Here is a 15198-nt window from a genome sequence, read left to right as displayed (position 1 = left end):
TGTATGTTTCTCTTGTAAATCGTCCTTGCATTTCCCCGCTGAATTCAAACTTAAACAGAGGGAGACCATGTATTGAAACAAGATCACTTTAAAATATTTCAAGTGTATTAGCAGCTTCAGAGGGCTTCATCAAGCCTCTGACTGTGCTAACTCACTCACTCACTCACTCAGCATCATCAAAGTTATCTTTTAGGAATATGAGCACGTCCACATTTCCAGGTAGAAGCTGGGATGTTTGGGCGTTTGCAATATCCCCTGCTGTGGAAAAAACTCTCTTGCTTGGTACTGATGTTGCTGGGACAGAGAGATATGCTTTGGCCATGGGTGACAGCAGTGGTCAAAACTGTGCATTGTCTCTCCACCACTTCAAAAACAATACAGTTTTTGCCAAGAAGGTGAGGCTTATTGACAGGGCGAGATATTAATATACTGTTGGTACTTGTCAATGTCTCTAGGTATGTACATTTAGCCCTGTAAGTACGATGTCCTTTTGTGTTATCTGTTGTTTTATGTTCATGTTGTAACCTACTTGCTGCCATGTTGGACACGTCTCCCTTGAAAAAGAGATTGATGATCTCAATGGGACCATCTGGTTGAATAAAGGTTTAAAAAAAAAAATATTAAAAAAAAAAATCGCGGTATATTTTGTCAGTCTCATGACGGTATTGAGACATTTATTTACCGCGATATTCGATATATCGTTACATCCCTAGCAAATAGTGAAGAGACTGCTAATGGAAAAGGACACTATGGTGCTACACTGCTCCTAGTACTAGACTCCTGGTACTAGGATGGGTTAAATGCGGAGAACAAATGTCACTGTGTGCTGTGTGCTCTGCATGTGTGACCATTAAAGAGGGTTTCATCCCTCCAATTCTATCTATATCCATCTAATACATGTTCAAATACATTTAAAAATAACTGTTGTGTCGGTGCAAATCCATGACGTGCTTCCTTGGCTAATAAGCACATTTTGTGTTTTTTTGCTGGAGGCTGCTGTGTCAGACAGGCATTACTGACAGCTGCCCCACTGTATAACGGGGAGGGTATGATCGGGTTACAGCATATGGGACAGCAGCTCGGGAAACATCCCCTCATCAGTCAGAGTGGCGTGAAAACCTCCTTACAGGCAGCTCCTCCGAGCCACTCCACACTCTGGCTCATGAAATATTTAACCACCAGTGTTGACAAGGAATAGGTTTTAAGGAATTTAAAGTCTCCCCTTCATGTCCCAAGTAAATGCATGTTCTGCTCACTGAAAGATGACATGTATCCACTGCCTGTCCCCTGTTTGTTGTACTGTATGTGGCCCAAGATATGTCCCGTTATATAAACCTCATTCGTTGTGTGGGGGGGGGGGTGGGAGGTTTATGGGATTCGGGATTTTTTATTGAAAGTGGTCAACTACTATGCTGGTAAAGAGTGTCAGGGATTCAAACACATGACAATGCCAGGAGTTAAATAATCACCTTCAGAGAAACATTTGTCATATTCAGATTAAATAAAAGACAATCTATGGCATGAAAGCTTTTGGCTTTTAGCAACCTGCGTGCTTTACTGAATTTAATATTTCGCATGTTATCACCCCTGTGTTTCGTGCCATGTAATGTAGAGTAGCATGTCAACATAAGTTAAATGTAATGAGTCAGTCTTGACTGTTTTCCCAAATTATTCAATGAAAACATTTTTTTTTCAAAGCCTTGTAATCCTCAAGCTCTTGAATTTGCAAGTAAGAAACCTTCCTTTTTATTTAAAGGCTTTTGGTGAATTTATTGTTTAGTTTTTTGTTTACTATTACTTTATTTTCCAAGAAGTACAGCCTAATCAAATACATAGCAAAGCTTAATAAAAAAGAGAAAGAAAGAAAGAATGTATTATTTAACCACAGTAGGTAATCTCTATTGTCCTCACAGATGAACTCAGCATGTTGCATTTGTCTATTTCTTTAAGATAAGATGGTACTTTATTGATCCCAATTTGGGAAATTGTTTAAAGACTACTACTCATACAACTTTTGTTTATAAGAGTATAATATGATCCTCAAAGTACACATGACCTGATGCTCAGGAGATTTCCCAGTTCCCTGTAGTTGCATTTCCAGGTCATTATGACAAATGACCACAGTAACATTCATTCACCTTCACATCACCCACTTCTATTACAAAGTATCCAAAACAATGCTAAGGCCGCTCTTTTTTAATGGCTTGCCAAATCTGAACCTGCCTTTGTTTTTGCCTCCAGGCTTCTATTGAAATATGGCACTTCATATTCTCTTCCCAAGGGGTCCTTTGCGATCATAAGAGAGAGGGAGGCTGGTAAATTGGATGAATCCAATCATTTCAATTTGTTAAAAGCCTGATAGATTGTTAGCATAACAATAGGTCATAATTTAAGAGGCCAAAGGCAGGATGTACTTTCATTTGGTAAGTGTGCTCCACTTTCTTTTTAAGGACTCATGCTATCTCTTGTCATCACAAAATGAATAACCCAGAGCAAAGGAAAAATAGTGACCGGGTGGAGGGAAAAGATACAGTCCTGTGTGTACAGAGTTCTCACCATCAGTTACGGTGTGATTTCTGTAGGTTAATCTGATGTTTTGGTAGATCTCTTCCTGTGATGCGCTCCCTCAGCACCACTGCTATCATCTTTGATCTTAAAAATTATGTTGTGTGCTCCCCTTTTAGTAGTACCGCAGCCGCTGTGTTCCTCCTTATCAGATAATAAATCGTTTCAAGTAATGTTTTTTCTTCCAGCGTAAGCTATGAGATAGCCCACCTTTTCCACAGCAGCCTATCTTTTTTGTAAGCACTTTGCAATGATTGTTCCCTCAAGGGACTGTTATGTCTGATAAAGTGAAAACTGTGTGGATCAATAAGAGTATGGTCTGTTTTTCTGACCTAAAGCTGATATTCTTGTTGTGTTGTCTTGCTCTTAGGTACGTCTTGAGTGGCCCACAGACCTGGCAGTGAGTCCCATGGACAACTCCCTGTTCGTCCTGGACAACAATGTAGTACTCCAGATCTCAGAAAACCATCAAGTCCGTATTGTTGCAGGCCGGCCCATGCACTGCCAAGTGCCTGGTATTGACCATTTCCTCCTGAGCAAAGTGGCCGTACATGCCACCCTGGAGTCCGCCAATGCCCTAGCAGTGTCCCACACTGGTGTTTTGTACATCGCTGAGTCAGATGAAAAGAAAATAAACAGAGTACGACAAGTGTCCACCAATGGAGAGATCTCTCTGGTTGCAGGGGCACCGAGTGGCTGTGACTGCAAGAATGATGCCAACTGTGACTGTTACTTTGGAGACGAAGGCTATGCCAAGGATGCTAAGCTGAATGCACCGTCGTCTCTCGCGGTGTGTCCGGATGGAGAGCTATACATTGCAGATCTGGGCAACATCCGTATCCGCTTTGTGCGCAAAAACAAGCCCTATCTGAATCCCCTCAGCATGTATGAAGTGTCCTCTCCCATTCACGATGAACTCTATCTGTTCGACTCCAACGGCAGCCACATTTTCACTCAAAGTCTGACAACAGGAGACCACCTCTACAATCTGACCTACACAGGCGCAGGAGATCTGAGTAGCATTACTGACAAGAATAAAAACATAGTGAACATTCGGCGAGACACGACGGGCATGCCTCTGTGGCTGATGGCCCCCGATGGACAGACATTCTGGTTCACCATTGGCACGAACAATGCCCTTAAATCAGTGGCTGCACAGGGTCAAGAGCTGGCTGTGATGACCTACCACGGAAGCTCAGGACTCCTTGCAACTAAGACGAATGAAAATGGATGGACATCTTTCTTTGAGTAAGTAATATTAAGAAACATTGTAAAACACTGTGATAATCTTTTGAGAGTCTGGTTGCCAGTTGAGCTGATTATAGATTCACCCCACAGAGCAACTTAATAGATCTGTTCAATTCAATATAGAGTTGGAATATCTGAACAGAAATCTGTCTCGATATGTATGGTAGGTTTGAGTGTCTATTTAGAGTTGAAGTGCTTTTTGACATCTGAGTTTGGTGTCTGGGCACATGATCTACCTTCTACCGTCTATTTCACTTACAATACAAGGCATGTGGAAATATGGGTATAATCCTATTTGCTCTTATCATACCAAATAGGATTACTGGATGATGTGTTACTCATCTGCACCCAAGCTTGCAGTGACCGACTGCAGACCATTGCTTGTTTGGAGTTGTTAGGCACTGGAACAACATATATCTGCTGGAAGGCACATTTACCCGTAGGACTATATAAGCATAATATAATTGCCAGAGGTAGTAATTGATTGAGGCGCACCACTTATTGTGAGAGAACAACCGAAGACATAGGATTTCATGTTCTTGTGGTTTCTATGGAGCAATCTGTCCCTTAGCTTAATATACTGTACCCAGGGATACTGTGCTAACTGGATGTCATTCCAAAAAGTGTGATTAAGCTGGTCAGACATCTCTTACACCTCGCTTGAGGAATATAACACTCTGACACATAATCAGACGCTCTGTTTAATCTGAGCAGACATTTATCACCTGTTTGATTTGGTTGTCCCCGGAGACGGTTGCATAGGCATTTCTCAGAGTATAGGGAATTGCCTAAGGCTTCGACAAACCAAGTGGGTGGTTGGTATTCTGAATTATTTCTCTTTGACTTCCTGTGAAATGTCTGATGTTAGTATCAGGGTTAAGAATAGACTCAAAGTAAAGTTGCCTTATTTAGAGAAAAGACAAACATATTTTATTTATGATTTCTTTCCTTTTTTCCAACACAAAATGAACAAATAGATGGGACGAAATAACAAACATAAAACACACTGCCAGCTGATAGATAATCAGCATGTCAATCCCGAGGATGAATTAAATATACACAAAGATTAAAGTCTGGAGCCACAACCTAGGGAGGTCAAGTAAAGCACAAGATCTTGGAAACTGGAATCCAGGCTGTTCAAAGCACAATGCAAGACTGTTGTGCAGTACAGTACAAATAATACTGTCCCATACTCTTATCTTCCAAGATGTCCAGCCTTCAAAAGCTTTTTTAAAGATGAAATACAAATGATGGGTGTTCAGGATTTCCTAAATGTCTCACCAACCTTACCTATACCTAAGGACCAAAACTATTTCAGCATTTGCAAGCTGTTTGAATTGTATTTAGTAACATCAAAGAGCTTTAAGAAATAGGGATAATGTGCATACAGATCATTCTAAAACGGTACTATCATCAAGATCTGTAATGAAAGAACTAAAGTATGTATTTTAAATGTTGTAAATATGAAACACTGCATGGTATTTTAGCCGGTAGTAAATGCAATATATTGCTAGAGGCTTGTTTTCTCTATTTACTGCTAAATTATTGTACCAACAACAGACGCACATGACGGCATTACAACCTACGCTATCTCAAAAACATGCATATTTCATTTAGAAATATCTAACGTTAAAATAAAGAAAAGTAATTCTTCCTGTTTCTCTCTTTCAAATGAAACAATGACATCATGTTACCTATGAGCATCATCCATGTTTAAATTAAACCCAATAAAGAGTGTTTGTTTTTCTTCAATAATAAGCATTGAAGGTCACTCCATACCTGAGGGGATAAGCCTTACTTTGCCATCGTCTGAATGAGCATTCATCTCTGCTCAGCAAAGTGCACTGCTAAACATTTTTACCAATATTAATGAATATGTACTTACGTCCTGCAGCCTATACGGTACAATCAATTATGCTGAATGCAGAAACTAAACACAAAGGGACTGTCTGTCTTGTGAACAAAAGACCGCTGCTATAATGTCTTCCTGCTGTAACCCTTGGCAACCTCATTTTCTCTGTCGCTTACTGTATACGCAGATGCTCCGCTGACCTCCTAATGTTTTTGTTGTATGATAAGTGCTCATGCTTGAGGCATGCCGTAAATCTAGTAAATCATGCAGCATTCTGAAGGATGCCTAATTATTCTCTTGGCCCTCTAATTAACAGGCCAGTAATGCATCTAGTCACTGGGTCCAAGCAAATATTCTTGGCTTGATTATAGATCATTTATAGCAGCTAAATCATGTAAAACAAGTTGTTTTGAATCAATCACAAGGCTGTTGCCCTTATTTCATATGTAGAGTCATTAGCCACATGTGTTATGAAATTCTCACGCAGCAAGAGGAAGAAATCAGCGTTAGACTGAAGCTAGGTGTGCCAGAGGCGACGCTGATATGAAGAGTCCGGGCTATTGTTGGGCCCCAGCGTGAAAGGTCATAGAGCTAGCATGTGACACAGAGGTGATGCAATCTGAATGGACTTGTGGCCATCCAGTTGGAAAGCAGTCCTCTCCTTCTGATGAGCAGCCTGCCCCTGCATGCCCCTCTTGTCCAGAGAAAGCAAGCTAATAGGCAGCTGATTTGAAGCAGGCCAGAGCCATTAGAGCTCAGCGGTGATGCCCGAGGAATTGCTCTAGCTCTAGGGCCTAATTGAGACGGAGAGAGTTTGGGTCAGTGATCAAACTGGGGACGGCAGCGGAATGACATTTCTGTCTTGTGGACTCTGTCTTTTGTGCGGAGGTTAAGGAAAACAAGAGCGCACTCTTTGTCCAATGAAGTGAACAGTTAAAAGTGGTCCAGCACAGATAATGTGCAACTTCTGTGAGATGAACACAGGGAGAATATCTTGCTTGATAAAATATAAGCAGTATCAGAATATATGAATAAGATATGAATTACTCTGCTATTTAGTATTTCCTAAAGTGGTAAGACTTTGGGTTGTAAATGCATCTATGAGTCCCGGTCCCTCGTGCAGTTGAGATCAGATAACATTTATCTCTAGGAGATGATTCCTCTCCCACTCTTCCTTTCCATATTGGATATTTGAGATGGCAGCGCTGAGGAAATATCCGTAAACCAGCACCCGCCGTCTCATTTATTAGAGGCTTTATTATAGCAGGCAGCACCATTGAAGAGGGCTTTCCAATCTGTATTCAGTGCGCAGATAAAAGTCTTCATTTTAAGTAATGTACCGTTCACTAACACCTATTCTGGAACACTGGCAATCTGAAATATTTCAAATTGTGCTATGCTGATTTGCTCTCTGAGCGAAATGAAACAATCTGGCCACTCATGTTCCTGTCTGTGATGAACTGACTGATTTGTAGGCAGGGGAGATGTTGCATCTCTTGGAGGACTCTCACCTCACTGCTTCTATTTCATAGACTGTATAATGAGATTAGGGTGATATCCCTAATCTTTTAAGCTAATAAACACAATTCCAAATGTGAAAAGGTGTGTGCTTTCTCATCTTGGCCATGACAGTTTTCCTCGTCAAAAGTTCAGGTTTTTTTTTTTTTTAAATGTGCTTCCAGCCTTTGAAAGTTATTTACAAACTGAGAAGCATTTGTATTGATGGCACATTCCCATTCTCATGCAAAAGCTTGTTGGTGCACCTACTTTGTATTCATGAAACGCTAACTGCTGTGGACTTTGCTCACAGTTTAGAAGTTGTGTTGGTTGTGCTTCAGTGATTAAAGCTGATGGTTCTGAGTTGTATTACCTCAGACTGCCACCATTGAAGATTTGACTGCGGTGTTTACTGCCTGTGTTGACACATTTCTACAATGTGTGACACCAAGAGGAAAATATTGGCCACCCATTTCCTACTTGTAATTTAATTACCACTGAGACAGTATATCCTTGAAAGCAACTCACCATTAGTCACATTTACTGTATGTTGCTGCATGTATGCTTACCCTACCTACAGCTGATTGCTTCCTTATGATTTAAAAGATCTCAACAAGGCTCAGAAAATGTCTCATGACAGCCCTGTTTATGATTCTGCTGCAGTGACTGTTTATCCACAGTCACAAACAACATGCCCTCCCTTTGCCTTCTCTGGCTGACATTAATGTGTTTCTTTGTAGGTATGACATTTACGGGCGTCTGACTAATGTCACTTACCCCACGGGCCAAGTGAGCAGCTACCGCACAGCCTCCGACAGCTCCGTCCGCATCCAGACAGAGGGCTCCAACAAAGAAGATATCACCATCACCACCAACCTGTCAGCCTCCGGCACCTTCTACACACTCATGCAGGGTAAGTGTATTTTACTGTAGTTCACAAATGGAACCGGTAACTTAAAAGTATTTTGTGTCAAACAAAGTGCCAAAACCACATTTTCAGTCAGATACCTCTCTATAAAGTTATTATTCATTCATTGGTAAGATATATCAACTATTCTTGACTCAGAAGGTGTGTCGGTCCAACAAAAAACTGTCCCTGTGCTATCTAAAATAACCACAACATCATGTCTCGACTCTAGGGTTGCCCACTAAAAGTGAACTGAACCTTAACCGGCTAAAAAAGTCTTAGTCAACCAATTTTTCATTAGTTTCAGAAAACAACTTTTTTGTATGTTGTCGTCAGCCGGAAAACACCTCCCACTTTATTGGGGAGCTGCGCCTGGTTCATGTGTCGGGCAGAAAGTGTGGGATCATTCAGAGTTCAGAGCGTGTAAAGGACAACCATGACAAGGTGAAAGGACAACCATGACAAGGTGAAAGGAAAACTGTGCAAGCAAAAATGTGCCTTCCACATCTCAGCCGGCTTAATTGACAGGGAGCTCACCTGACAACAAGTTTCAAGTAAATGGGATTGAAGGAAAAAGCAGCAGTGAGTGACAGTGAGTCAGCCCTAGCCTAATATCATTATATTTAGATAGATAATATAGAATAATTCTGACCTCAGAAAACATTTATTTAAAGTTTCGAATTCATGATCAGGGCTTAATGCACGTATATATTTTTTACCAAGATGTTACTCATAACGTATTTTCTCAACCTTGAAACTAAAACCAGTAAAGCCAATACAATGATTAACATTATTTATCATAAAGTAAACCAGTAGTAATTGTCGACTACTGGTTTACTAAAAATATATTTGGTCAAAGGCAACCCTACTTGACAGATTTCATTTATTTTATCTATTATAGTGCAACTCTCATTTAATCAAATGGAAACACACTATACATTGACTTTCTGTCATGACACACATTTCATAAGGCACAATGCTGGGGGCCCATACCAAATGCTCCAGGTTGAGTAAGAGAGAAGCAGGCAGAGGGTGGACTAACGGTGTGTCTTAGTTCACCTGATTTGTCTTACACATTTATGGATTCCAATATCATGTTTTGTACCCGTTGATAGCTTTGAACTTTTCTACCTTCATTCCTCAAAGTACTGCGCCACCTCCACCTTTTCCCACTCTAACATTTGATTCAACATTTAAAAGTGTGCTCCACTCACTGACTCACTGCAATACTGAAACAGGAGATGACAATCTCTGGTTTCTCACCGTTGCTCAATGGAGTGGTCACCTCCGCGTTGTGACCTTGTCCTAGACATCTGCTGGTGAGAGGAGCGGCGCCAGGAACTCTGCTGTTAATTAATTCACTATTGTCTGCTTTGTAAGCCCTGCAACTGGGTGATCACATAACACATGAATGCACCGCCTTCATGATTCCATTCTGCTCATCTGGTTGTTTTTGTCCTTTTCTTTGTGCGCTTCAACACACCTCATGGTTGTTAATCACATTGTCATTATATGTATCTGATTACTGAAATATTTGAAGAAGTTATAGTGTAATTGTCTTTAAAAAGGACCTTTTATGAGCTAATTATAACTAACTGTTGCTTTATTAGTTAATTGTATTAACCAAATAGGCTCATTGTGATCTTACACTTCAGCATCCTTATTGATAACTGAACATGTTGAGCCCTAGCATCAGGTGTAGTGCTGCATTATTAGTTTGGTTTAAAGCAATCCAAAGCCCCTTTAGTGTCGGCGTAAAGGTAAATCCCTCCCATTCCGAACTGTTTGCATGCATTCCTGTAAACTGTCCAATTCAGCAGTATTTCCAGCTTCATCTGGTATTAGTGGCCCCCTTTTGGTAGGGTCGGCCCCAGAGACTGCTGGTCAACCCCTGAAGTGTCTGTATGATTTAGCGAGGTAAGAGCCAGTGCAAGGTCAGCCCTGCCTCCTCTGCCCATTTCTCTTGCCTCAGCAGCACAACACATCCTGTGGCTCCCTGTAAAAGAAATACCAAACTATAATCTTCTCACAGGCTGTTTATTATATTGTTTGCTGTACAAAATCAAGACATTTTTAACCTGACATGTCACCATGTAGAAATTACAGTGTGTGTGCTTCTGTCTGTTAAATTAATTCAACTAATTAATGTAGTGTTTGACAAGCCATTATTTGTCCACAGTTTTTAATGAGAATAATATTCATCCCGGTCGCTGTCAGTCGACTGACAGGAGGCTAGAAGGAGTCATTCTCTTATGAATGTACATGAGATGCTCAATGAAAACATTAGTCACTGGTCTGGAGCTGCAACACAGGCTATCGTCACCTAGGGGACAGTAACAGACAGGCTCAGATTTATCCCACGTGTGTGTGTGTGTGTGTGTGTGTGTGTGTGTGTGTGTGTGTGTGTGTGTGTGTGTGTGTGTGTGTGTGTGTGTGTGTGTGTGTGTGTGTGTGTGTGTGTGTGTGTGTGTGTGTGTGTGTGTGTGTGTGTGTGTGTGTGTGTGTGTGTGTGTGTGTGTGTGTGTGTGTGTGTGTGTGTGTGTGTGTGTGTGTGTGTGTGTGTGTACTGTGTGTGTACTGTGTGTGTACTGTGTGTGTGTTCACCCTCCTTTCTCTGTGGCCACAGGCAAGCCCGCAGCTTTGATAGTTTTCATTCCCCCATATCCTCGAGGCTGCTGCAACAGCTGTAAAACTTTACTTTACTGGCGCTGTGAAACCTCTCACTATTGATCTTTGTTGTCACAGACCCAAGATTATCGCAGTGGTTCAGTTAAATACTGCTGCTAAAGGCTTTCTTTTTGCTGAGCAGCGTTTTTAGGTCATTATGTTTGTGTCTCGCTGAGATGAATATTAGATTTAGTCCTCTTATATCAGCTTAAAGAAGCACTGAATGTTTGTTTTTTTTCTTTTTTTTTCTAATCCTAATCGTTTCCACCTATCTCTACATCCTCAGATCAAGTCCGGAACAGCTATTACATTGGTCTGGATGGCTCGCTGCGGCTGGTGTTGGCCAATGGTATGGAGGTGTCGCTGCACACAGAGCCCCACTCGCTGTCCGGCACCGTCAATCCAACAGTGAGCAAGAGGAACGTAACACTGGCCCTCGACAATGGCCTCAACCTGGTGGAGTGGAGGCAGAGGAAGGAGCAGGCTCGTGGCCAGGTCACTGTGTATGGCCGCAGATTAAGGGTAAACTTGCCGCCTTGCAAGGAGTGACTCATGCTCACACACACACACACACACACACACACACACACACACACACACACACACACACACACACACACACACACACAAAACCACAATGTGATAAGGATGGCTGGCTGCGAGGAGGAATTCTATCTCGCTCAAAATGGCCTTGGATTTCACCCTCTTCCTTCACATGTCTCCACATACTGTGAAATGTAGCCCTGACTGAAAACCCTCTGCATTACTCAGTGTGAGTCGTAGGTGTATGCTAACGAATAGCAGCCATGTTCACTGGAACACAGTTTGAAGGCTAGGTTCAGACGAACATTAGCACTGTGTCAAAAAGCCTAGAGGCCAGACCTGGGTCATGTTGAGAAAAATAAATGACCTGGCTCAACCTTTGCTAGAATGAAATCTGAGCTAACTTTGCAGAGCTGAAACAATCCCTCACATAACAAATAAAGTATTTTTTTCATGAAGAATTCTACATCCAAGAATAAATCATAAAGCATCTAATGACCCACTAGACCAGGAGTGGGGAACCTCCGGCCATTTGGTGTGGCCCTCGAGGTAATTTATAAACACACGCAAAAAAGAAAAAAAATTAAGAAATCTAGACCGCAAAATAATTAAACAAGTGAGTGCCTGTTTTTCCTGGCCAAGGTCAGGGTCCTTGAACACAACACAAGCCTAACATGTCATCACGTGGTATCTCTGACAGGGGTGTAGTTCTGACGGGGAGCACCAGAACGCAGCTCTGCTCCGGCACTTCCAAAAATTGCAGTACCCATAAGGAGCCGTACACATGCCGCAGTTTGTGCGTGGCTGTGTTTTAGTTGAAAGCCCAGTGGCGATCTGTTCATCTGTCATACTACTGATCATACAGTCAATATCTTTGTTGTTATTAGCATCTGGTTAGCTAGCTATGCTAACGAATATAAGAATATTTTTCTACAACCAGTGAGGTAAAGGCACATCTTTATATGATCATTATAGTTATAAAAAAAATAAGAGAATAAAGTAAACAGGTATAAAATACTATATGACAGTAAAAAAAAAGTTGTTATTAATAAACAAGAATACAGTTTGAAAGGGGAGTGATTTGTCAAATATTCATAAAGAAAAATAAATCTGCTTCCAGTTCTGTTTCATATGGGTGTTGAGAGATGTATCCATAGATCTCCTAATTGTGATCTCAAAGTGCACCAGATTGATGCTTTTAACTTCAACATTTAAAAACAAATCTTCCCGGGGGAGCATGCCCCCCAGACCCACCTAGAGGAGGTTAGGTCCCCCCCCACTTAAATCATGTTCACATGGATAGGAAACTAAATACATTTGCACACATCTTGTGTCCATATCTTTCTGTTTTGGTGGTCACGCCACAACCGTGCACGTGAATGCATACGTGAGTCATGGCAAGATATCTGGATTAAGAGGTTGCTTTTTCTTTGCACAGCATGAAAGAAAGGCGAAATGAATGGGCTGTGATTTTAGTTTTTTGAAGCAGAGGTCAATAATTTGTACGGCCCTCGGAGGATGTTGAAAACATTGAAATGGCCCTTGAGAGGAAAAAGGTTCCCCACCCCTGCACTAGACATTAGTAGGAACACAGAGCACCTAGAACAAAATGTACCCTCATGTATTGGCTTTTTCTCAGATTCGTACAACAAATAAAATAAACATTGCTTAAGTTGTCTTTTCACATTCTCTGTAAGGCGACACAGCTAATGAGGAGGGGTGCCACTTTGTCTGTCGTTGGCTGTTCATTTAATGGCCCGCCGTCCCTTTGGAAGTGAAAGCTACTAATGTATGTTACAGACAATGGCCCCAGGGGTGAGATAGGAAATGGGAGCAGCCTAATGGCAAGAACAGAGGGGATGAACAGAGCTGGAATCATTGAGCGACCTTGAGTCACATGTCAAGTGATATTACGTGGGTGGCTGGATGAGTGTGTGGCATTGTGTCGGGGATGGGGGGGGGCACAGAGATGCATGAGAAAAGAAACACGAGAGGCAGTGTGACTTCACAGATCTTTGTTGTGCTAGGAATAAGAGAAGGTGACAGAGAAAAAGCAAAAGTGTTTGTGTTGTGGCTTTTCTTTTTCTTCCTGTGTGTCTCAGACTGGATTTTTTTCACTGTGGAACTACAAGTCTTTGTTGCATTGTGCTTCTCATGTCTTAAGGCTAAATGGGTCATTGATGCTGATCAGCCCCTCCCAGCCACCGTCATGATTTATGTTTGCCGAAACACTGCAGACCTTTCACTCTCCACAGAAACAAACCCTGCTCTCAAACTGAGTACCTTGTACATGTACAGCAATGAGAGCACCCTTGTGGCTACAACTCTGCCATAGGAAGCATCTGCAACCCCTTTAATGTTGATTGCATAAGAGAATCCAAGCTGAAATCTCTGTATTAGCATTTTGGAGTTTGTTCAAAAGAAATACCAGATGGAAGTAAATAAAAATACCACAATGTGTTGTCTTTGATTGCAGTTCGAGAATAAACATTCTATTGAGGAAGAGAGAGTACATTTTGAATTAAACATGTGAACTAATGAAAGGTATTTTTACTTGTGAAACAACAGATAGATGTTTGTCATTTGACACACAAGTCATTGATATCGATTGAGGGATCAGAAGTTGCCGCAGTGTTTCATGTTAAAAACAGCTTGAAATTGAACGCTGTCGGTCTAATGTACTGATATAGTTTCTCTTCTGTTTCTACACAGCAACTTACTTTGAGAATACCCTTTAAGAGGCAATGTCCAATTTAAAATAATAGTTTCCCTTCTCTTGGGATCTCGGCTCTACAAGTTTTGTACACCCTGTTGAGTCTTCGGTGAAACAAATCCTGGCACGAAGAACTTGATCTCTTCTTATACCTTATATCTTGTTGGAAATCCAAATAAAATTGTGTTGGAAATAATTCAGGCCTCTGCTACCTATGAAGGTCTGAAACACGTCTACCAATGCGGGAGCAGGAGGGGTCTCAGTCTTTGATATCAAGTCACTTATCTTTAACAATCTTGGCGGTTTAAATCTAAATGCTGTCCAAATGTCATTTTTGCCAGTGGCGTCTGGTATGCACATGTTATAACAGTAAGAGTAGATAAGAACATAACAAATGTGTTCCCCAGCCAACCTATTCTCAAATTACCACTGCTTTTAGTGTAAAGTAATCCTCTCAAAAAGGGATCAGTGACATTAATTGCCTATGGTGTAAACGTCCCTTCACAGATGAGAGGCCTTAGCATGTTTTTCTTTGTAAGATAAAAAGCAAGCCCCCTGCGACCGGCTCTGTTGGACATTTGCCAGAAGCAGTTTTCTTTGCCAAGCATTTTACCAAGCCAAACTGTAAGACATCTGAAGAGAAACTATGTACAGTAATAAAAAGACGTAATAAATTGAGGGCTAGTTTTATTTAATACCAAAGATCCATGGCCATATTTTCCTAAATCTTCCAGATGGTTTTTAAAGCAGTGGTTTGTGTGGGCATGTATTCTGACCTGCATCTAAGGCCCTTTTCTCCTGATGATTTGATTCCTTTCTCCTCTGTAGCTTCTGCTCACAGAGGTTGCTGACTGAGAAGTGTATTGGTCGGCTGTTTGGGGATCTTTTTGGCTGCAGCACAGGCGCTGACTGGCAGCGAGTTCATCTCTGTTGACCTGGACATAGTTTTAAGGCTTAACTCTTCCGAGCGGTGTCTTTCTGCTCTGATCACAGTGAAGCCAAGAGTCACTGTCTTCCTCACACATTCAAAAGAAGAAACAATGTTCCGAGTCACACAGGAGAAGAATTGATTTTTGTCTCCTCTTTTCCAATTTACGGAAATAGCTAAATAAAATGAGTCATCCTGGTCCTGGTAATTATTTTCAGTAAGCACTGGAAATGAATTCAATGATCAATGTGGCCCTAATGTTTCTTGCATGAATAGGC

General features: G+C 41.4%; 1 protein-coding gene across 5 annotated transcripts in view; it reads left to right on the top strand.

Annotated features, from left to right (window-relative positions):
• The window catches only part of tenm4 (teneurin transmembrane protein 4), a 154334-nt gene that overhangs the window by 125942 nt on the left and 13194 nt on the right, over nt 1–15198 (top strand). For all 5 annotated transcript variants that reach the window (XM_034097617.1, XM_034097615.1, XM_034097614.1 and 2 more), the window contains 3 exons: nt 2936–3813; nt 7903–8075; nt 11023–11258. In XM_034097617.1, coding sequence (XP_033953508.1) covers nt 2936–3813; nt 7903–8075; nt 11023–11258 — 1287 coding nt within the window. The remainder of the gene's footprint in view (nt 1–2935; nt 3814–7902; nt 8076–11022; nt 11259–15198) is intronic.

This window comes from Pseudochaenichthys georgianus, chromosome 13 (genome assembly GCF_902827115.2).
Source record: "Pseudochaenichthys georgianus chromosome 13, fPseGeo1.2, whole genome shotgun sequence".
In the NCBI taxonomy this organism is placed as follows: Eukaryota; Metazoa; Chordata; class Actinopteri; order Perciformes; family Channichthyidae; genus Pseudochaenichthys; species Pseudochaenichthys georgianus.
Note: the sequence above shows the minus strand (reverse complement) of the source record. Positions and strands in the feature narration are given on the sequence as shown.